Source organism: Microtus pennsylvanicus, chromosome 3 (genome assembly GCF_037038515.1).
Source record: "Microtus pennsylvanicus isolate mMicPen1 chromosome 3, mMicPen1.hap1, whole genome shotgun sequence".
Classification (NCBI taxonomy): Eukaryota; Metazoa; Chordata; class Mammalia; order Rodentia; family Cricetidae; genus Microtus; species Microtus pennsylvanicus.
Window position 1 is genome coordinate 55,972,553 of NC_134581.1, and position 23,857 is coordinate 55,996,409.

The 23,857-nt window shown below is 48.5% G+C and overlaps 1 protein-coding gene and 1 pseudogene across 20 annotated transcripts in view; one reads left to right on the forward strand and one right to left on the reverse strand.

The window, feature by feature from the left end:
* Megf11 (multiple EGF like domains 11) overlaps nucleotides 1–23,857 on the reverse strand; it is a 332,420-nt gene that overhangs the window by 42,203 nt on the left and 266,360 nt on the right. For all 20 annotated transcript variants that reach the window (XR_012909999.1, XR_012909998.1, XM_075965513.1 and 17 more), the window contains exons 8-10: nucleotides 22,396–22,532; nucleotides 16,136–16,348; nucleotides 7,532–7,706 (exon numbers count right to left, since the gene is read on the reverse strand). Coding sequence is in view for 18 of the 20 variants with exons in the window: in XM_075965513.1 (XP_075821628.1) it covers nucleotides 7,532–7,706; nucleotides 16,136–16,348; nucleotides 22,396–22,532 (525 nt within the window). In the remaining 2 variants the exon portion in view is untranslated. The remainder of the gene's footprint in view (nucleotides 1–7,531; nucleotides 7,707–16,135; nucleotides 16,349–22,395; nucleotides 22,533–23,857) is intronic.
* On the forward strand, nucleotides 20,995–21,539 carry LOC142845929 (large ribosomal subunit protein uL23m pseudogene; annotated as a pseudogene).

Below are 23,857 nucleotides of genomic sequence, written 5' to 3' on the forward strand. Positions count from 1 at the left end.
CAGAGAGGAATCTGGGCTCCAAGGCTGTAGATGCTGAAGGAAAGACAGATCCCAGCCCAGACCCATCTGATCACAAGTCCTTGCCCATGTTCAGGCCCTTTGACTTAAACCCTACATAGTCCCACGATGCATTTCATCAAGCATTCGTTGAGCATCTACTGCATGTCAGTTTTTTTCTAAGCACTGCATACATTTATTCTGTTCAATCCTAAGAATCACGTTAGAACAGAATACCAATGTCCCCTGCATTACAGATGAATTGTTACTATTTATAGCCCAGCCTGACTTTGAACTTTCTATGTGGCTGAGATGCCTGATCCTTCTGCCTTCACCTTCTAAGTGCGGGGATTACAAGCATGTATTAACAGTCCAGGCTTATGTGGTGCTAAAAATCGAACCCATGGCTCTGTGCATGGTTGGTAAGTATCTACCAACTGAGCTAGGTGCTCAGCCCCATCTCATAGATGAAAAACTAAATTAAAAAAATGCCCGAAAATGGCACAAAGATGCTTGCCATGAAAGCCTGTGACCTGGAGCCTGGAGTGGAAGGAAAGAACCACCTTGTGAAAGTTATCCTCCACACACACGGTGACATACACATGTCTCCCTAAGAATAATGATAAATAAAAATAGAAAAATCAAAGCCATGAGATACTCAGGTAACTCTACCAAGGCCACATAGCAGAAGGCAACAGTCCTAGAACTTGAGAATTGCAGTGTGTGTGTGTGTGTGTGTGTGTGTGTGTGTGTGTGTGTGTTCATATTTTTGGTAATACTAAAAGCTTTATACAGTCTTGCTCACACAGCCACAGCAGCTAGAGGGTGATGCATGCCTAGTACTGCATATGAAAATCTTCTACAACAATAACTGAGACAGTAGTCGTGATGGAGGCGGGGCAGGGAATGAGACGCTGCTTTTCTGCTCTTAGGATTAGAGTTGATGGAGTCTGATGAGCAATAAAACAATTAATTAAACAGGAAATGCACAGGTGTGCGTTGTGTGTCACCCAGCTGTCACCTCCATCCTGCACTCTCTGCTGGCCACACCTGCCCTCACTCTGAAGTTCCAACACCAGAGCCACACACATTGAGGAAAGCTGCGGGGAGGAACATCTCTAAAGGATGCTTAGAAACCTTGTGTGGAGAAAAATTCAATTGCTTCCCCACTGATCTGGTGTTTGTAACTCTCGTCCCCTCTTGCCTTCACTAGCCCTAGCAGCTGAGCTTTGCATATGACCTATGGACAGAGCGGAGAACGCTGAGAAAAATGCGGGAAGGAGTTGGTTCATTTGGGTGATGGAGTGCCCGCTCCCCTCGCCGGCATGCAGGGCTCAATAATGGCAGACAAGGCTTCAAAAAATTGCAGCGTGAATAGATGAGCCCTTTAAGGTAATAGAAATGCTGTCATCCTAGGGAGAAATATGGGCCCTGAGTCCTGCGGGAGGGGACACTGGGCCCTTCTGCCCTGTCTGCTGAGCTCTCTGTCCCCATTATAACCAGAACTAAAATAAGGCATCAGGCTGAGGAATAGCCAGAAAGACCCCTTATCTCCTGGCCCCTGAAGGCTCCATGCAGGGAGGAGGATGTAGGAAGGGACTGGGAAATCAAGTCATTGCAGCTTGGCTGTGACCTTCCAGCCTGCTCCCTGCAGGCACTGTCGAGACAGCAATTAGTTCTAGACCCAAGTGTGCAGGAGGCTCCATCAGTAACTTAATAAAAGAGAGGTGTGGTGGGTAGCAGAGACATGCTCAGGGCTGAGAAATTAGACGTTTCCTCTGTGCTGAGAAAGCCTATTGTCCTTTCTGGGGACATAGCTGCCCTACAGCTTCCACCCTGGAGGAAGCTGCAGTTGAGGGTTCCCTTCTTCTCATCCCATCTGCATCTGCATTCCAGACAGGCTCTCAGGCCTCTTCAAGTGGGCATCAGCAGAATCAATTGGCATTAGTGGCATCAACCTTTTGAGCATGGCCATCATGGCTGACACTTGTTGAAAGATGACTAATACAAGCTTTGCATGCACCAGATTAGCTTGGTCAGCATACAAATCCTAGGGATTTATGACCGCTTCCTTTTCACATATCATAAAACAGGCAGAGAGATGGTATTCTGTCTGAGGTCACATAGCTATAAAAAACAGTGACGCCGGTATCTGGTTCCCAGTCTCTGTCACCTCTACACTGTGTAAGGTGAGTTGTCTAAGGTACACCTTTGCTCCGGGAGCTCAGAGGTGGTGCTGAAGGGCAGCTTCTTCAGTTACTGCTTTAACCCTGAGAGAGGGCTTCGGCTAGATGGTTCAGCAGTAAGGATAGAAGGATGATTGCCACCACATCTGATGATCAGAGCTCAGTACTTAGAACCCACATGGTAGAAGGACAGAACGGACTCATGCAAGTTCCTTATGCATGCAACCCACAAAATAAATAAATGTAACAAAAATAAACAAACCTCAGATAGGCTCATGGAAGTGGGGAAAGATTCAAGTCCCAACCTCATTAGCAAGTGGCCCGAATCTCCCTTCCTACAGATGTCAGTCTGGAAACATCTACGTTAGTGGTACTGCTATTCCCAAGGGTTTCATTCATTAAGGACTTCACCAAGCAAGCTGTTGATGTGGCAGCCAGAGTGGGTGGTGTTTTGGAGGTATGAGGCTAGGGGAGAAAGGCCCTTGTTCTCAGGGAGGCAGACTGAGAGGGAGCCATGGGCTTTGAACACAGAAGGGGTGTTGACTGTGAGTCCCACAGAGAGGAGTCCCTAGGGAAAGTTTTGTGAAGAGGTTGTCTGGAAAGCTGGACAGGATGCTCACAGATGCAACGAAGATGGGGGTGCAGCAAGGACGAAAGAAAAGAGACAGGTTTGGGGCAAAGAGGGTCACGTGTGGTCACACAGCAAATGAACTGGAACTGGAGAGTGACAGAAGCAGAGATGAACATTTCCTTTGGTGGCAATGAGGAATCACAAAGAAGGGTAAAAAAAATGTATCCAGCCTGCAGGAGTGTGAATGGTTCCTCGTGGCCTGCCCCCTCGTGTACAATTCAGCTATTTCTCTAGCCAGAGTACTGGGAAAGAAAGGGGCCCCCTTCCTGTCAGAGACACTGCCAGGACAGGGTTACAGGTACCCCAGGACTTTAACATGGCATTCTCCCTACTGCCCTGCCCCTCCTGCAGGCTGGAGCTGTCTTAATCTGGTATAGTAGCCAGCAGAGGTGAATGATACTGTCCAAGGTGCTGAAATCCTGCTCGACCCCCATCTGAAGCACTCCTGATGTCCCAGAGCTTCCTTTGGGCTGAGAATTTCATTCCTATTTTTCCAAAAGAGAAACAGATCCTAAAACATGAGCAAAACCCAAAATATGACTCAGTTCTTGCCTTCTAGCCCAATAATTGTTTTCCCGCATCACGAAGGCCTCATGCCCCTCACCAATGGAGGCCCTAGGTGATCTTTTTACCAAGGCTAAGCTAACACGAAAATGACCCTCTTTTCTCCTACCTATGGTCTCACCTCTGTCTCTCCCCATGATGACAGTGACATTTCACAGGACCTCCTGAGGGACAAGTCAGAATGGCCCACAGGTGCTGGTATAGACCGGCATAGGCTAGCAATGTATATGCTCATAAATCTGTCTCTCCTGGGATGCCTGGGTGCAGCTCACTCTGATACTCTCTGGGCATCACACGTGTGTTGGACCTGACAAACCACATCTACTCTCCACCCTCATTGCTTAGCGTCTGAGCAGGTACCTATTGTGTTTTAGACACTGATCTGCAAACTCACATATGGGAAGCACCCTACTTTCACCACAAAGCCCCTTATCACAGATGAGGACAGTCAGGCTTAAGCAGGATATAGGACTTGTCATAGGCAAAGGCAGTAGTAGAAAGCTGGGATTTGAACTCTGGTCTGTGTTGTTGTGGAGTGTCTCGTCGATCAACACTCATTACCATTCGAGCATGGAGTGGCTCCTGCCACTTCTGGCTTTCTAATCCTGGCCAAGTTTCTTTCCCTGCCTAAATTTCAGCTCATTTGCAAGCCGAGGAAAGTGGCAATATATGTCTGTAGGGCTCTCATGAGACATAAACCAGATGATGCATGCAGCAAGAACACAATGAGTGCTCTCACTAGACTGAGTATCATTACGATGGGACAAGGTCCTTGATGGCTGGATGGGTGTCTGATGAGCCTCACCACACCCCGAGTCCTTGGCATCATAAACAGCAGAGTCTTAGGATTGAAGGGACCATCATCAGGAGTCATCAGCATCAGCCCATGTCTATTCCTGCCCTGTGTCCCCGTGGCCTCATGGAGTGGAGACAACCAGGCTGTCAAGTCCCTGAGCTCCCAAGGGAAGTTCTATCCTAACTCATCAATGCCATTCACGTGTACCTGCAGCCCAAGACCCTCCCAGCCCTCACAGGGTCAATGTTCATAAAGTTGCCCTCACATCCTTCTCAAGGGCCCTTGGAAAGGATCTGGGGGTGTAGCTCAGTAGGTAGAGCGCTTGTCTAGCATGCACTCACTACCCTGCTGCTACTCAATCACAGCAGCAGGTAAGGCTGATAGACTCCTCCCATCCTATATGGGTAGGGAAACTGAGGTCCAGCAAGGTAAAGTAGCCTGGCCAATGTTGCCAAGTTTAGGATAAATCTTCAACACCCAGAAATGAGCTTTTAAAATTAGCTCTTTATTAATTCTTTGTGCCGTGAAATCTTTCAGCAAACAGGCAGGTATGTAGTCACAAATCAACGAACACAAAGGCACCGCTAATTATTACTGACTGTGGGATGCTCTGGGGGAGACTACTCTGCTGATTGATGGTCCCATCCCCCATATTACCAAGCGGGCTAATTGCAGGAAGTCACATCATTCAGAAACTGGGGCAAGGCAGGAGTAATGGCTTCACCCCCCTGGAGCCTGGTGCTCCTCGGAATGAGTCAGGCCATTGAGAACAATGACTGCTTTGTAATCACCTCCAGCAGCCCCTGTCCAGCACCACAGGCCCCAGGAAAGCCTCTCCAGGTACATAATGAGGCTGAGCAGGAGTGGGAATTCATGGGGTCTCACCAGGACAGTCTGCTCACAGTCTGTCCTGTGCGCCAGCTTAGAACGCCAGGTAGTCAGGACCCAGTGTTGAGAGGATGCTGATGATCTGATCACCAAGCCCAGCAAAGTTCAAAGACAGGAAGTCATTTCCGTTCTAGATGGGAGGCAGCAGCCTAGCTTCCAGTGGATCCCTGGCTGGGGGCAGCGAGCACAAGGACAGACAAATGCTCCCTTCCTCAGCCCTCCTGGAACCTCCATTTTCTTTTCTGAGCAGCAGTGCAGACAACAGGGGGCAGCGGGGGAAACAGAGGCGGAAGAGTATGAACAGGTCCGTGACAATGTTCATTACCAGACAATGATGACTTTCAACCAGTCCCTAATTGGGTGTGCCAATGCATCCATGAAGTTTGCCTAGTAAACCATCTCAGAAATCAGCCCCTCAGGACTGGGGACTCAGCTCAGCTGGCAGAGTGCTTGCCTAGCACACGTGAAACCCTGAGTTTAACCCCCAGCACTACATAAAATGGTGATGTGTACCTGTAGTTCCGGCACTAAGTGGATGGAGATAGAAAGATCAGGAGTTCAAGGTCAGTTTCAGCAACATAGTTTAAGTCCAGCCTCGGCTACATAAGGTTCTATCTAAAAACAAAATCAGTGGGTTCTTCCTCCCTGTCTGTTCACATTTGTATAGGAAGGACCTGGAACCTGAGAGAAGTCATTCCAAAGTCACAGACCTTCCTTAGCAGTCAGGGGCTAGGACAGGGACAGAATGTCTCTCCAGCAGCCTACTGCAAAGTTCAAGGTTATCCCTACTATCTAGCAAGCCAGAAAACCTGCAGACTATCTTAAGACTATCTTAAAAACAAATGACTTTAGGAATAAAGAAAGGAAGGAAGGAAGGAAGGAAGGAAGGAAAGAAAGAAAGAAAGAAAGAAAGAAAGAAAGAAAGAAAGAAGAAAATCTTGCTATGCACCTGCTCCCTCCACTGTGAGGACCACTGGTCAGCAGCACCCACAGCCTGTGGGAACTCATCAGATATATAAAGAAGCCTCAGCCACACCACAGACATGCTGAATCTGACCTGTAATTTACCAAGGCTCCAGGAATCCCTTCTTAATGCCTGTGAGCAACCTTGTAAGGTGAGAATCCCTTTACAGAGGATAAACAGAACCCAAGAGAGTGGGTCCAAGGTCACATGATTGGTAGGTAGGACAGCCAGGATGGATGTGACCTGGGCACAGGCTCCAACTCCACAAACACTTCTCAAAGCACAATGGGTCATTGTCCCTAGGGACGCCTAAGTACAGGGGTCTTCAGACTAGCTGAGCATATCCCATTCCCAGTGTCAACTTCCCTCCAAATCAAACCTTGTAAAGACCAGCATGATTGATGAGGAAATACAAACAGTGAACAAACACGTAGGGAAATGTTCGCTCTACCTAGTAATCAGACATGCAAATGAGAGCAACATTTAGGAACCATTCTCTACCTATATAATTAGCAAGACTGGAAAAAAAAAGCATGCAAAAACTGTTCTGAACAAGGCGCATGCATATACAACCCGCGACGGCATAGATTTATATAACCCTTTGGGAAAGTGATCTGGCAACATCCATCAAGAGCCATGAATATATTGTGCCCGCTGACCTGGGAATTCACCCGAAGGAAATAATTCAACGGGACAGCGGGGTGGGGAGCTGAATGTAAGAAGATGCTCACTGCAACACTGGCTGTGAACATAGGACAATCCTAATGTTCTGCAGGAAAGGAAGGGCTGGGGAAAACGGGCATCTATCAGTTCCTGCTCTGAGGCAGCCATCTGAAATGAAAATTAAGAGGTCTGAGCAGTAATATAGAAACGTGAATAAAAGAAAGAATGGGGGTGCAGCTGGAGCTTAGCGGCAGTGAGTGCACTTGCCTCCCATGGGGGGGCTGTAGGTTCAATCCTCAGGACATCCCCTCCCCCCTATACACACAACACTCCCAACCCATACACAGAATTAACCTTACCCAGCTTGAGAGTGCATGCCTGTTATCCCAGCATGCCGAAAGCAGAGGTAGGTAGATCTCTGTGATTTTTGAGGACAGTTCAGTCTACATAGTGAGTTCTAGGCCAGTTGGGGCTATATAGCAAGGCCTTGTTTCAGAATCGATAAATAAGTAGAAAGGAGAATACAAAGCTGCTATGTGAGCTGGGGGTGATGGTGCTGTGAAAATATTGTCTGCACAGGAGGACTGGGTGGAGCTGAAGGCAGAGGAAGACAGTTGCAGAGTCGAGAACATGGACAGACAAATGCCTTCTCCTGTTACCCTTGTAGTTATAAGCCTTGGAGAGCAGCTCCAAGGGCTCTCGGACACAGACGCTATGTTAAGGTGACACAGACACAGTCTATCCCTTATTCCTAGGTAGAGGGTCACATTCCAGATTGCTAAAAGTATGGGAGCTGGCCCACTGGGGACCAGGGAGGCTATGAGAGGCCCCTTCTGACTCACCATGAAGCCTGGGGCACAAGTGCAGCCCCCAGTGATGCTGTGGCAGTCAGCGCCATTCTGGCAGGTGCAGGGCAGCTGGCAACCGTTGCCATAGTAGCCGGCAGGGCAGGACTCGTTGCAGAAGTGGCCTGACCAGCCAGGTTGGCAGGTACAAGCTCCAGTGACTGGATGACAGCTGAACAGGGGAAAGAAGGGAGAAGAGGGCATCACGTTCAGGGTTGTGTGCATTCAGGCAGCTCTGTCCCCTCCTCTGCCCTTCCCAAGGCTAACCTTCCCATGGTAGTAAGAGCCACGGACCCCTGTGGTTAAGCTAGTCATGTCTTGCTGTTTATGAGAAGAAGCCATGGCCATATATGGTCTTGTTAGTTCCCAGAAATGAAGACTCATAATTAAGTAACTTGCCTAAGTCATTCAGCAAGGAGGTACATGACCAGAATTAGAACCCAGGCCTTCTGATTCCCAAGATGCACTTTCTTTTTTTTTTCTCGAGACAGGGTCTCATGGAGCCCAGGCTACCTTTGAACTCCCTATGTAACCAAGGGTGACATTGAATATCTGGTACTCCTGCCTCCACCTCCCAAGGGCTAAGAAGACACATATGGATCACCATGCCGTTTATGCAATGCTGGGATCAAACCCAGGCCTCCTGCACACCAGGCAAGGACTCTGCCAACTGAGCTACCCACTCCCAATGTATATTCTTTATAAAACTACCCAGTCCAAAGCATAGGGCAGGGTTATACTCCATTGACTTAGAGACTCTGAAGTTCAGAGTTCTCATCACTCACCTCTCACCCACAGCAGATACCTAAGGTAGGATCACATCAGAGGGCACCCACGACATCAGTTGCTCTCCATAGCGTGGGCATCGACAGAATTAAAACAAGCCCTCAGGGTAGGGTGACTCCTTCCTGACAATGTCTGTCCCTGAGGGAACCATACTTGGACCTCCTGAGGTTCTGTAACAGAGCAAGCCTTCTCCCTCTTTTATCTGTCAAGGCTACAGAAAGAACCATTGGCTGGCAACAGGGGCATGACCCTGGAGTGGGGTAACTTTGACTGACAGGGGTCTGGTCGGTAGCCAATATCCATTCCTGATCAAGAGCCCCAAATGTAGTAATAGTGAGCCCTGCTGAGTACTGACACATGACACCATCCGCTGAGTCCACAGGCTGGACCCTTTCCCTGGGACGATCTCAGCAGACACTCCTGGGAGGCCTGGGCTCTCTGATGATGGGGTCCTGTGACCTCACGACTCCTTTGCTCCCACACTTCCTTTGCGCTCTCACGTGCGTCAGGCCTAGCAGCCCTTCCCAGCGCTCCAGTTCACATCTACCTCCCCACTCCCCGACCCCAATGCTTCTTCTTTGAAGTCTCTCTTGCATGGTTCTAAAAACCAGCCTAGGGCTTGCTCCCTGCAGCCTAGGCAAGTGCCTCCTTTACCACATGTGCGCCCGGATCTCTCACACTTGGCATTTGCTTCTGGGCCAGCCAGGACTAGCACAGCGAAGGTAGTGGAAAAACAAGCTGCTCTGCTCCTGGGTTGCCTCCTCTCTGCCCTGGAATCCAGCTCAGGTCTGATCTGGGAAGGCCTGCAGTGGCTGCCAGTGCTAGGCTTGGTTCCTTTAAGTTCCACAAGGACAGGGGCTGGGAGTCCCCGGGTTGGTGCTGACTCCCAGATCCAGGTCCTAGTCATTGTCCAGTTTACACACCTAGGAATGCACACTGCTTTCTCCATATTTAGCTTTTTTTTAAAGCCCAAGTCCTCATATAGCCTTACACTTGCTCTATAGCTGAGGATGATCCTGAGATGTAGTTTTTGCATTATTTATTTATTTTGTGTGTAAGTGTATGGGCACACAGATGCCACGGCGCATGTGTAAAAGTTGGGGAACAACTTGTGGGAGTCAACTCTCTCCTACGATGTAGGTCCCAGGCCTAACACTCAGGCCACCAAGCTTGATGGCAAAGCAACTTTCCTGGTTAACCTTGCTCACCAGCTCCTGACCCTGAACTTCTCCCTCTCCAGTGCTAGGGTAACACTGGGTATGATTACCACACCTGGTTTTATGCAGTGCTGGAATTCCAACCCAAGGCTTCATGTCTGCTAGGAAAGCTCTCTGTTAGCTGAGCGACAGCCCTGGCCCTGTGTTGAATTATTTTCTGCGTCTATTGACTTGTTTGTTTTCTGTTGATCCATTAGGTTTCGGCTCCCTGGGGAAGAGTCCTTGTCAGTCTTGTCACCTCTCAGGGCTCAGTGGGGTTCCTGGCCCAGGGGAAGTGCTGACCTCATGGCATGCTTAAATGAACGAATTAATGAAGAGACTAACTGTGAGCAGCCAGCCGGCCTCTCTTCTAGGGGGCCCTGGTGTTCTTGTAGAAAATGAGGGGGTGGACCAGAGCAGACGGTTCTGGCATAATAAGTACCAGCCGCTAATAATCACTTCAGAAAATGTTTAGTCTCATTAATCATCCAGTCAAAACAACAATTGGATATTACCTTCTCTCTATCAAAACACGGACGAGCTTTTCAAACGCTGGCAAAGGTCTCCAAACAATCTGAGGTTATGTATCAGGAGACCTAAATATATGCAGAAGCCTCGGCCTTGTAATTCCATTTCTAAGAATCTATCCTAAGGAAACAATCATGGTTGCGGAGGAAGATTTATGCACAGAGATGTTCCCTGAAGCATTATTTATAACAGCAGAAAATGGAAGCAATTTGAATAATAATAAATAATATGTGACCAGGCTATGGAAGCACCAGGCACCTCACACACATACTTCTTATCTTCCACAAACCTGTGAGGTAGGAATGGGAGCCTCCATGTTGCAGGTGGTACCCAGAGGTTCGGGACCTGCCCAAGGTCACGCAGACAAGTGGGTGAATGATGGAGCTGGGATTTGAACCAAGGTCTGGCCATGTTTATCCTGTGCTTCATGTCTCCTCTGACAAGAAGGTGCTAGTTAAATGCGTTAAGAGTGTTTGTAAGAAGGAATGTTAGATGCCAGGCGTGGTGGCACACACCTTTAATCTCAGCACTTAGGAGGCAAAGACAGGCAGATCTCTGTGGGTTCAAGCCCAGCCCAGTCTACATAGTGAGTTCCAGGCCAACCAGGGCTACCCCCCCCCCACAAAACCCTCTCCAAAAGAACAAACAAATAAACAAAACAAAGGAGGAGGAGTGTTGGAGTGTTATCTAGGTTTTCATTGTTTCTCCAAATAGCTAATGATTTAAGATTAATCAAAATATGCAAATTATATACAAAGTCATAATTTTAGGCCTAAGGGTATAATTCAGTGCCTGCCAAGTATATCTGAGGCTTTAGGTTCGATTCAGTACCACTGCCCCCTACCACACACAAAAAAACAAAGCAAACAACCCCAAAACAAAACTCCACAACAGGGGCAGGAGAGATGGCTTAGTGATTAAGAGAACTGGCTTCACTTCCAGAGGAGCCAGGTTCAAGTCCCAGCATCCAAATGTCTGTAATTCTAGTCCCAGGGAATCCGACACCTTCACACAGACACATACATGCAGGCAAAACACCAATGCACATAAAGTAAATAAATAAATAGATCTTAAAATGAAACCTATAACAAACAAAACATGAGCCACACAAACAAATCCTCAAGCTAAAACAAAACAAAAAAGTCCCCCCATACTAAAGTCATGATCTGAAATATGAAAACCACAGTTGTACTGGGATCTGAACTCAGATCCTCTACAAGGGCAGTATTTGCTTTAACTGCTGACCTGTCTCTCCAACCCCATTTCTTTCCTCCTCACACCCCATTGTCTCTATTCTTTTTCTTTTCTTCTTCTTTTTTTAACTTGGACACAGGATTCTGTAGCCAAGGCTAGCCTTTAACTTGCTATGAAGCTGAAATTGGTCTTTTATTCCTCCTGCCTCCACCTCTGAAGGACAGAGATTCCAGGTGGTACACCTAGTTTATTGGGTGCTAGGGATGGAATCCTGGGCTTGGTGTGCACTAGGCGTGGTGGCTTGAATGAGAATGGTCCCCATAGGCTCATACACCTGAATGCGTGGTCCCCAGTTGTGGAACTGTTCTGAAAGGATTAGGAGGTGTGGTCTTGTTGGAGAACGTGTGTCACTGAGAGTGGGCTGTGAGCTTTCAAAAGCTCATGCCAGGCCCACACTTTCTCTCTCTCTACCTCTGCCTGTGAGTTGGGATGTAAGCTCTCAGCCACTGTTCCAGCACCATGCCTGCCTGCCTGCCTGCCTGCCTGCCTGCCTGCTGCCATGCTTCCCGCTATGATGATCATGAACTGACCCTCTGAAACTGTAAGCAAACTCCAATTAAATGCTTTCTGTTACAGTTGCCTTGGTCCTGGGGTCTCTTTACAGCAACAGAGCAGTAATGAAGACTCCAGGCAAACACTCCACCAGCTCCACTACATCCCCAGCCCTACAGTTCTATTTCTAGAAACAGGACATTTGCTTAATTGGATGATCTGTTGTAATTCTCTAAAAGTCCCTCTGAGAAGATGCTGAGGAGTGACAGCGGACGATTTGGCTTTTTATTTTTATTTTATTTTTTTGAGACTCTGAAGCCCAGACTGGCTTTGGACTTATGACAATCTTCTGCCTGCATGTCCCCCTGCCAAGGCCTCCCTATCCCTGGGTCACCTGGCTGTTCAGGCAGTGCTAGGGGAGGCTTGGACCCAAGTCCACATCACTGATGCTCAGGCTGCCTCCTCTGTCAGGTTTCCCTGATTTTCTTCCTTTTCCCCAGACACAGATTAATCACCAGCTAACAGGAGCCGAAAGCCACACAATGCGTGCAGCAGCTTCACAGAGTGGGCTTTTCTGCCTTTCTTTTGCTCTGATGAGATTTCTATCTCTGTGGCATCTGCTGGCTAAATCAAATCTTTCAAAGGTAATCTGCCATCATGGCTGCTGGAATTCATCTATGACAATCCAATTTCGGAGAGAACATTTAAGAGGCCTGACACCCAGACACTGTCCTCAAGGTGAATGCTCTATGGAGCAAGGTGGTCTCTTTTGTGTTTTCACAGAGCCCATAGAGGAAACAAAGCTCCCCAGCCCTGCTCCTTCCCAGGGCAACCCAAAAGCTCTCTGTGAAAGCTAGCCAGAGGGAAGGGGCAGGGAGAAGCTGTATATGGCTGGGGTTAGAGTCCTGTGTCTTCTCAAAAGGATTCTGGAGACTGGAAGCCACCATTTATTCCCAGTTCTGCACAAGTTAAGGAAGAAATGAGGCCTTTGGTGACTTCACTTCTGTTTTACTTCTAAAGACCTCAAAAGAAGTTGTCCCTGTGATGACCCAGAGTGATAGACAGACTGGAGATGGACACAGAGAGGAGAGGGGGTATATAACAGGGTTATTTTCTTAGGTAGTAAAGAACCAGCCTGCCTCCATCTTAGACTTAAAAGGCCATCTCATAGTAAAGATGAACTAGGTTCACTCCTGTTATGATTAAACCTGTTTTCCAAGGACTGGGCTATGCGCCCCCTGTCATCTGAACTACAAGTGGTCTGTACTGCACATTCGAGGAATGGCAATCATGTCTTTGTTTCAAAAGGAGATTTATAACCATCCTGCAACTCTACCTTTGTTTTTAAAGTTTATATGACCCCCCCCTATGGCAACCTTGATCTGCCCACCCTGCAACCATGCCAGGAGGTTGTTAGGAATAATTGCTATGCTTATATTCAGCTCCTGTAACTCTGTCTATTTTGCCTGAGAAATCCTTCATTTGGAAGCTCCCTATCCCTGAGCTATAAAAGCCTTGTCTTCCTCACAGCCAATGCTGACCTCTTGAAGCCTGCCTTATGGGGAGGCAGCCCATATACCCAAATAAAAAAAAGCTTGCTTTAATCAATTGCTTGCTTTAATTAATTTCCCCATGATGATTTGGGTTGGTGGCCTTTCTCCTCTCATCTTTGGGATTAACAGTAGATCTAAAGCTAGGACCGAGGGGACCAACCCCCACCCACTACCTGCAACTTAACTGCCTTAAGATTGGAATTGTAGGTCCTTTCCATCTGTCCCCCCTCCTTCCCTCCATCCCTTTCTCCCCTTCCTCCTTCCCTTCCTTGCTTCCTTCTACCCTTCCTATTTTTCTTTTTTTAAAATAAGATCTCATAGGGCCCATTTCGGCCTCTAAGTAGCCAAGGATGACCTTGAACTTCTGATCCTCTTGCCTTTGTCTTCTATGTGCTGGAATACAGGTGTGTGCCACCATGCCCAGTTTATATTGTACTGGAGATGGATGCATGCCAGGCAAAGGCTCTAACAACTGAGGCACACCCCTAGTTGCAGGTCTTTGCTTTCTTTATATCCCAAGAGAAGGCTCTATCTATAGTGAACCAAAGCTTCATGGGAGGAAGAAGGCTGAGCTGTGTCCACACAAAGAGAGAGACCTGTCCTTGGGTGCATTAGGACAAAACCAGGAGCAGCAAGGATTCAGTCAAACCAGAGGTTCTCATCTCAAACGTCTTGCTTCCCCTATCCGACCTGGACATTTGGCACTGACTGGAAGCATCTTTGGGAGTCAGAACTTGGGGAAAGGTGAATATTTAAGAAGCAAGTGGGCAGAGCTACCTAGAAGGATGCACTGTGTAAAATGAATTCAGTGATTCCTGTCACTGAAGACTGAGGCAGTGGTGACAGAGGTGGACAAGGCAGGGTGCTGGTGTCCTTGGGGGTCCAGGCTCTCCCCACGGAGGTAGTGCTTTGAAGTCGAAGCAGCCTGCCTGGAGCTGAGCCGGCAGGCCCCTCCCAAGGACCCGTGCCTAAGGAGGGCTCTTGCCTCCCGGTTCCTTGAGACATGACACACGTTAAAGACAGTAAAGCAAACAATCATTAATATTGGATGGGCTGAGATTAGCGACAGAGAAGAGGGAGTCCTTCCAGATTAATAATACATGGAGGACTCCTTCAGAAGGAAGATTAACTATGCAGGGCACGGTCGCCCGGGCGTGGGAGGAAAACAATAGCTTTTTAATTTGGGGCTTGAGTGGATCTCTGTGGTGGGGACTCTTCCTGAATGGAAACCTCATCAGCCTTCTCGGTTTCCCAGCAGGGATGGGGTGTGCCTGTGCTGTCTTCCACCTACGAGCTGTGTTCTCATCTCCATACTTAGGACTCTTAGCCAAAGGCCACCTCTTCCAGGACGCCTTTCCTGACCAGCATGGTGGCTTCTTGTGATCTTTTTTTTTTTTTTTTTTTTTTTTTTTAGTTTTTCGAGACAGGGTTTCTCTGTAGCTTTGGAGCCTGTCCTGGCACTAGCTCTTGTAGACCAGGCTGGCCTCGAACTCACAAAGATCCGCCTGCCTCTGCCTCCCGAGTGCTGGGATTAAAGGCGTGCGCCACCACCGCCCGGCTTTTCTTGTGATCTTTTATGCACATATCCAAGGTCACAGTGACTTGGACACCTGTTGGACCCAGCAGAGCCAGGGGCATGCATTTCTACCTAATAATTGTCAACCTCTGATGTTGGGTGCAACATACACTTAATGGTATGCCATGGTTTGGCTGAATGAATTAGGTCCATTAGGACACAAAACAGGGCTATGAGACACTCCTTGATGTGCCTGGTATTGGAAGAATATTCTAGAAAGTGTCTGATATCAGTGCATACTCAGAATCTAAGGTCCTGGGAGCACCTGGGCTTCCCTTTTGTAGCCTAGCCTGCCCTGTGGGGGCACTCCATGTTTGTTGAATGAATATCAAGGCACAGAAACGTTCAAGTCGTGCACAGACCTGCTGGCTTGGCTCTAGGCTCTATCTCGATATAGTTCTCTGAGAGGCCACCAAGGAATCACATTCATCTAAACTGATACGTGCCAAGACGCCCTGCTTGCTGTGACGGGAAGTTCCAGGGTGACATGTGAGAAACCAGACACTGGAGGTGAAGAGGGGCCTCAGAGCAGAGGCCTTCTCTGCCTGGCCATCTGCAGAGCACCCACTGTCTAGGCCAGCCTGTCTGCCCCTTACTGTCCCAATAGCAGGCAGTCAGATAGAGGGTAGTGAGAGGCATCTCAGGGGCTGACAGACCCACTCACTACCAGAAGGCTGGGCAGCAGGAGCAGCAAACAGGAAGGGGTGGGCCAGGAGGCTGGGACCATTTGCTCTTCTGCTTCCTAGGCTCAGTCCTCTCAGAAAGTAGGAGAGACTAGCTACTGTCTATAGACTTCCAAGCCATTCTGGGCATAGAGGCCAACCTGTCCTTCCTGTTCTCCCTCCTGGCCGGGGCTTCTCTAGGTCCCGGGAGGGGCTTTCTATGGTTAGAGGCTCAGGGTGAAGAAGAGGACTCTCCAAGATAGCTCACCAGACACCGTGCCATGGCTCCTATCACCCCAACCCACCTTGGCCCCCAGAACCATCCAATTCTAGTCCCCCGTTTCTGTCAGTTATTCCTATGTGAGGCTTGAGACTGACTCTTTGTAAAGCCCAGGCAGTTGACCGTGGAGAACAGGAGGCAGATGACCTAAGGTCTGTCCTGACTCTAGCGGCTGACTGGCCACTCTGGAGGTGGGGTCACAGCCCAGGAAGCCTTTCTCCATCCTGGGGCCCATTCAACCCCTGCCCCAGGCTTACCTGTCCACAGATCATACCTGATAGTGTTCTCAGTGTCACAGGGACAGGGCAAGGTGCAGCCTGGGCCGTGCAAGCCCTCGGGGCATAGCCGCTCCTGGCAGCTAGGGCCCTTGTAGCCAGGCTCACACTCACAGGCACCTGTGGTCGGTGAACATTGACCTCCGTTGTGGCAGTCACAGCGCTGAGAGCACCGGAAACCAAAAGTTCCAAAGGGACATTCCTCTTGGCACCTGTGGGAGAGCAGAGCAGGATGAAGCTGTGGGCCAAAGCCCTTGCTGGCCTTCTCGATGCATTTGTACAGATCCCTCCTCACTTGGAATGCCTAGTGTGTTCCTTCCCTTCCATTCCCCCCCCCCCCCCCCCGTTTCCATGGAAACTTCACTCTGGTCTCCTTAGCAGCCAGGATGAGCGCATTATCATTGTCATGATGCAAAACTTTGTTTCTTTTTCATTGGAAACACTGTGATGAGGCTGAGGGTGGTGGTGCATGCCTTGTTGAAAAGTTTCTGCACCCTGATAAGCCTCTCCGCAGATGCGATAATCCAAATCAGACCACATCAGACCGAATTAGAAAAAAACCCAGGTTTAATAGATACCATGCTCCCAGATGGCTTTCCAGCCCCCCAGAGAGGAGACAGGAAAGGAAAACCACGTGTCTGTTTTCTGGGGGGGGGGCAGCTTAAATTCCCTGTGGGAGTGGTCTTGAGCATCTCTGGGAGAGGGGTCATCATTTGATGGGCTTTCTGAGATGCAGCAGGGTTTGGAGAGAGAGAGATAGGAAAGGCAGCTTGGGATGGAGCTTCTACCTGAGCATCCCAGATTCTTTGGATATATGGATGCCAAGGGCTGGGCTGAAGCTTCCACCTAAACATTCCAGACTCATATATGGATGCCAGGGGTTGGGGTGAAGCTTCCACCCGAACACTTGGGAGGTTGAAGTCTGGCTTTGAATTCACAGCAATCCTCCTGTCTCAAACTCCCGAATGCTGGGATTACTAGTATGTGCTCTCCCGAGTCTCAAGCAGAAGCCTCTCTCCCCGTTCTGTGTGGTTCCTCCGGCCAGGGTGGAATTTCCCTTAGGTACAAGTGTCTTCCTCCTTCATCAAGTTACATACTCCCAAAGACAGGCTATTTGCTCTTCCTGGGATCTGAGGACGCAAGGCAGGGGCTAGCTCTCTCTCTTATCAGCCAGTGAGCCCCCAAGTTGGAGGAGGGGTGCCTTTGGTACTATGTGAGCTCATGTAGGTAGGTGCTTGGAGGTCCTGCAACTGGGAATGCTCTAGCCTTCAGGCCAGGAGATGTTGGTCTCTTGTGTGGCCCTGCTGGCTTCCTGGCTTCTTGAATGTGCTTTAACAGCTTTAACAATTCTTGCTATCCTTACTGCAGTCCAGGGTTTATTTCCCAGGTGACACAAGCTGATTGTCACAGCAACTGGACCTTGTGAAAATAAGGGGTTACCCTGCAGGCAGCCTGTGCATGAGAGGGAAATAGCTTCTGGGGTTGGGGATTATCTATTTCTTAACTCTGATACAAATAATGAAGAACTGACCTAAACTTCAGACAGAACACTTTCTTATCATAAAATGAATTGGTAAGCCTCATCGGGTTGATTGAAGATTAAATAGATAATACTAGGGGCTAGAGAGATGGCTTAGCAGTCAAGAACTCTAGTTTGACTTGCAGGACTTGAGTTCTGTTCCCAGCACCTGCATTGGGCAGCTTACAACCACCTGTAACTCCAGGTCCAGGGAATCTGACGCCCTCCTTTAGTCTCCCCTGGCACCACACTCATACAACCCACTCCCATATACACAATTCATTCTTTAAAGTGTGTACAACTAGGCCGAGTGGCAGTGGTGCCCGCCTTTAATCCCAGCACTTGGGAGGCAGAGGTAGGTGGATCACTATGAGCTCAGAGCCAGACTGGTCTACAAGAGCTAGTTCCAGGACAGGCACCAAAGCTACAGAGAAACCTTGTCTTGAAAAAAACAAAAACAAACAAAAATGTGTATAACTGCCAGGTGGTGGTGGCACATGCCTGCAATCCCAGCACTCAGGAGGCAGAGGCAGGAGAATCTCTGTAAGTTCGAGGCCAGCCTGGTCTACAGAGCAAGTTCTAGGACAGACTACAAAGCTACACAGAGAAACCCTGTCTCAACAACAACAACATGTGGAATTATCCAGAAAGGCAGCCAGGAGACCATTATCTGTTGTTACTTTTAAAAAGATTTCTTAACTGCTGATCCATCTCTCCAGTTCTTATTAAAAGTTTTTACAGCCCTTAAAACACAGCAGATCTTTAGCCAGGCAGTGGTGGCGCATGCCTTTAATCCCAGCACTCGGGAGGCAGAGACAGGCAGATCTCTGTGAGTTTGAGGCCAGCCTGGAGTTTCAGGACAGGCACTAAAGATACACATAGAAACCCTGACTCAAAAAAACAAAAACAAAAAACCAAAACCCAAAACAAAACAAAAAACCACAGCAGATTTGACCTTCTTGCCTTAGATTCAGGCATGAAAAGGCTCAAATAAAAGAATTCTGACATATAAGGGAAGCATGGCGTAAAATGAGGACAAATAGCTACACTGTAGTAGACTTGGGCAGACAGCATCGTGTAAGAGGGATTGAGGGCAGCCAGAATACGGGGGGGGGGGGGAGTTACAAAGGAGCAGGAGAGTGATTGAGAAAGAGCTTAGAGTTTCCCTCAAGGGAGAGGCTACTGCTGTCCCCTCTCAGAGCCATGGTGTGAGCAGAGGAACCTGGCTGAAGAGAGGCAGTGAGAAAGATGCAGGCTGCCCTGGGCTGCCCCAGCCTGCTGGGGCAGGAACAAAGGGAGAGGAAGGGAAGGGGGCAGGCAGGAGAAAGAAAGGAGGAGCTGAGAAGGGAGGGGAGGGCAAGGAGCAAGAACAGCTAAAGACCCCACTATCTAAACTGCCAACCTCAGCCTCCAGATTTCTCCACACAGACCCCTGAGCTCTGCAAGCCTCAGGAATCTCTGAGACACCTGATCCCTTGCATCAGAATATTCCTGTCCATGTGTCTGAAGAGAGTGTCCTGCCTGGCTGTATTCCAGGGGAGAGGGCACTACATCCATATGCCCAAAACAAAAGATCTAGGAATGAAATATTGACAAGCTAATCTATTTGCATCATCCACCTCTTTTTACTTTTCTTCCCATCCACAATTTAAACAACTTATTTATTTAGAGATCAAGCAAAGACTGCTAATGAATTTTACACAAAGCACACCAATAACCGGCCCGTGGAACAGGAGGGTAATCACAGCAGGGATTAGCTCTCTACTTAAACACCCTTCCTTCCCAGTGTATCAATCTAATGTGTCCAATATTGCCATTAACAACCAGATACATTGCTCAATTAAATTACAAGTTACGTTTCGTGTTTAATTTGAGCTGGATCCTGCCTATCTGGGGAGACCCGCATTATTATACCCACTTGGTTTTAATATGCTCATGATAATTTGGGGTGGGCTAATGCAGCTGTCACCTACAAAATTAATGGAGGCAATTTTACAAAATATTAAACACCAGGCATCCTGTTGAGGCGGGAAAGCCAAATGCTCATGGCGTTCTGTTTGAACTCTCCTGAGGCGGGTTGGAAAGCAAGCTGGAAGGCCCGCGGTTTTGAAATTTTTCTCTGCTCTGGGATCTGGGGTGAGACTCCAAGAAGAGACACTTGGGATTATGTCTGCCCTTGGTGAACCCTGAGAGAAAATGAGATGGTTCTACTGGTGCCTGACAGCTTGCTAGAACCCTAACACCAGTTTCCAGAGCATGAACGAGGCTGGAACAAAAAGGTCCTTTCTGTTCCCAGCGTTTCCTTACTTTGGGGCTGAAGATGTGACGGAAAGGTAGGCCTAGCCCTTTGATCCCCAGAGCTACAACCTGTGCTCTGTGGAGACAAATGCTGGCACAAGGCTTAAGGATTTTAGGGTGTAAGCAAATAAGTCCAGTGCTAGCAGATAGGCTCTTTCTAGATATCTCTAAAGACTTGGAAAGCTTCAGGGAGAGCAGGGGGGATGCCGATTTTGTTAGTCAGATCTAAAAGGTGCTGGAGCTATATGGAAGTCCGTTGGTTGAGTGCCTACCTACTATGCAGGAAGCTGTGGCTTTGATCCCTAGCACCACACTAATGGGCATGGTGACACACATCTGTACCTCAGCACTCAGGAGACAGAGGCAGGAGGTTTAGAAATTCAGATAATAACTTGGCTATACTGTGAAACTGAGGCCAGCCTGGGCTATGAGAGATATTATACACACACACACACACACACACACACACACACACACACACACACACACACACACACCAGAAAGGACTCACTGGGTGACTTAGCCAGGATCCCTGCTTATGTCACCCAGACAAAGACCAGGAAACAAATTCCAGTACTGTATTTGCAAGCCCTGGGTCATAGCCTTTCAGAGACTGAAGTCACCGTTAGACTTACTTTTCTTACACATTTAAACGTAGTAGAACTTTGGGGGTAGGAGGACTCTCCACATGACAATTCTCATAACAAAGCTTCAGGACTCGCTACATCATTTGCAAAGCAGCAAAGCATATGTGATCTTTACAATAAGAATGAATTCTATTGGCTGATAAACACAGTGATAGCTGGGGCCTAAAGAAGGACCTGTGATCAGCACAAGGATGGGTGCTCTTGGTGGAGGGCACAAAGCACACGGGGCCTCTTTCGAAGGGATGTGTTCTTTTCACTGAGAGACAAAGCTCAGGATATTGGGAGATCCAAGTGGAGGCTGGCTACTCATAGAAGAGCAAAGGGTCACCAGGTTGTTTGACCATGTCACGCCAGCTTTCCAGGTGATCAGGCAAATTCATTTCCTTCACCGGGAGGTGCGGCTGCCATGGCGCGGAATGTGTTGTACCCCCTCTACCAGCTGGGTGGCCCCCAGCTCCATGTATTCCGAACCAACTTCTTTATCCAGCTGGTGCGGCCTGGTACTGCCCAGCCTGAAGATACTGTGCAGTTCCGGATCCCCATGGAGATGACCAGGGTGGACCTCCGGAATTACCTTGAGCAAATTTACCATGTTCCTGTGGCTGCTGTGCGCAGGCGGGTGCAGCATGGCTCCAACAGGAGGAGGGACCACAAGAACGTAAGAATCAAGAAGCCAGACTACAAAGTGGCCTATGTGCAGCTGGCCCATTGGCAGACCTTCACCTTCCTAGATCTTTTTCCAGAGAAAGAGCCCAGTCCTGCAGACCCTCTGGAAGAGGAGCCTCAGCAGCAGAGGCAGAGCAGCTACCCCTGGTGTCCTGGTATCCCTTCTTGGTTTGGCCTATGACCTGTGATAACAGGGACTGGATCACAGACCTAGTAAGCACAGTAGTTCTGACAAACCCAAATAAAAATCCTTTGTGGAGAAAGAAAAAAAAATTCATTTCCTTCAGTTGAAGGAGACAGGCCTGTGTGATCATCAGTGCTGGTTCTCCAACGCTTACCCGAAGAATGTGTTTTCTACATGATCCCCTCTCACTTTGTCTAGAAAGAGTAACCACATTCAGGGACCAGAGATGAGACTTGGATCCACCCACACAGAGCCAGGCGAAAGGCAGGGACTCGCTGGCTGGCTGGGTGGTGGAGGAAGGGGACCTGGCCAGGGGTCTGTGGTTACATGTGGTCCTCCACCTCCAGTTCGCCACTTGCTACACAGCTCTTCCTTTTCCCTCTTCACGGCCCCGGCCCCATCGCTTTCTTCCAGCTGGCGCAGTTGTACCCAGAAGGCAATTCCTCAGTTATGTGTTCTGTTGCCTGTCCCCTCCACCAGGCTGGCATCATTCCAGGCTATCACTGTCTCTCTGGACCCCTGCTCTGCCTGCTCTCAGGCATTCATACAGCACAAACTGATGTCATTATCTTTCAGAGATAACTCAATTTTGGAATAAAAATCTACTTCTATAATAACTTCAAAATGTAGGCACAGCTTTTTGTTCTCTTAGCCCTTTTGGCATCTCTGTGGCACTGCTTCCTTCTGTTAGTGTAGACAGGGGAAATGGAGCAGGGGGCTCACTCGTCTCCTTCCCCAGTGCAAGTTTAAGGCTGTCAGACTCGGGGAGGGGTGGCACACAGGGTGAGAAAGGGTGAGCTGATGGATTTCCCTGGTAGGACTCAGAATGTCTTCTGAGGAAAGACCCCTCAGGCTGGCCAAAGGTGCCATGGCTGGTATTCTCTGCAAGGTTGCCGAGGGTAGGAACAGCTGAACATCAAAGGCAAGAGTTAATGCCATCCTTACCTGTCCCCCATGTATCCAGCTGTACAGTGGCATTGTCCAGTCACATGATCACACTGGCCTCCATGGTGGCAAGGACAATCCTGACTACAGTTCTGGCCAAATGTCCCTGGTGGGCAGGGCTGGGCACACACTGCTCCCTGCAATAGAATTGAGGACAGGCTTGATAGGGCTCCAGAGATATCATGCTGAGGTTATAGTCTCCAAGGCCACCCCAACTTCCCAGCGTAATCAGGAGAACTGGCATTTATGCTACAGTTAGGACCACTGAGGTCATTTTTCTCCCAATTATTCAGCGTAGTTAGTGAAACCTGTTGTATATCAGGTGCTGGGTCAGATACCTGGGACGCAGAAAGCACGTGTGATTAATACCTGTCCTCACAGGGTCCTGGGGAGACCAGCAAGGAAGCAAAGTAGAGTACATAATGCTAGTCCTCTCATATGTACTAGCAGAGAAAGAAAGAGAGAGAGAGAGAGAGAGAGAGGCAGAGAGAGAGAGAGACAGAGAGAGAGAGACAGAGAGAGAGACAGAGAGAGAAGATACAGGAGAGCCCCCGCTCCTGATTGAACATCCAGCTGCGGAGACCTACTCATGTCTGTGACTTTGCTAAAGCCAGCTATTATGAGAGAAGAGGACCCAAATGGAGGTGGGGAGGGAGGGGAACTGGGGTGTGAAGAAGGGGGAGGAGACAGGAGGAGTGAAGGACTGGAAGGAGGGGAAATGAAAGGCTATATGACTCCCATCAGGGTATAGCATTGCAAATTTTATTTAAAAAGATTTTTAAAAAACAATTTTTATTGCTGTGTATGAATGTATATGTATGCCTTGGGCATGTGGATGTCCAAGGAGTCCAGAAGACGACTTTGGATCCCCTGGAGCTGGAGTTACAGGTGGCTGTGAGCTCTCTGACATGGGTTCAGAGAGCCGAACTTGGGTCCTCTGGAAGAGCAGCAAGTGCTCTTAACCACTGAACCATCTCTCCAGACACCAAAGTTTTAAGTTTCTTCTTTTAAAAATTGATTTATTTTCTGTTTTATTCACATTTATGTTTTACCTCCATGCACATCTGTATGAGGGCATTGGATATCCTGGAACTGGAGTTACAGGCAGTTGTGAGCTGTCATGTGGTTGCTGGGAATTGAACCCAGGTCCTCTGGAAGAGCATCCAGTGCTCTTAACCAATGAGCCATCTCTCCAGCATAATGGTTTTTATTTCTAAATGTAAACTTAATCAAAGTTTTTAAGAAGAAGAAAAGTCATATACAAAACCAGGAATCAAGTTATTAGATTAGTTATCTAGAAATTAGATGACAATGGAGTAATTCCTTAACATTTTTGAGAGAAAATAATTTTCAATCTAGAACTGATTGCCAAGAAGCAGGAGGGCTGTGCCTCATAGGAAAAGCCAGGATCTTTAGCACTTCAAGAATATTATCCCTCTCAAAACAAATACTCAAGCAGGGG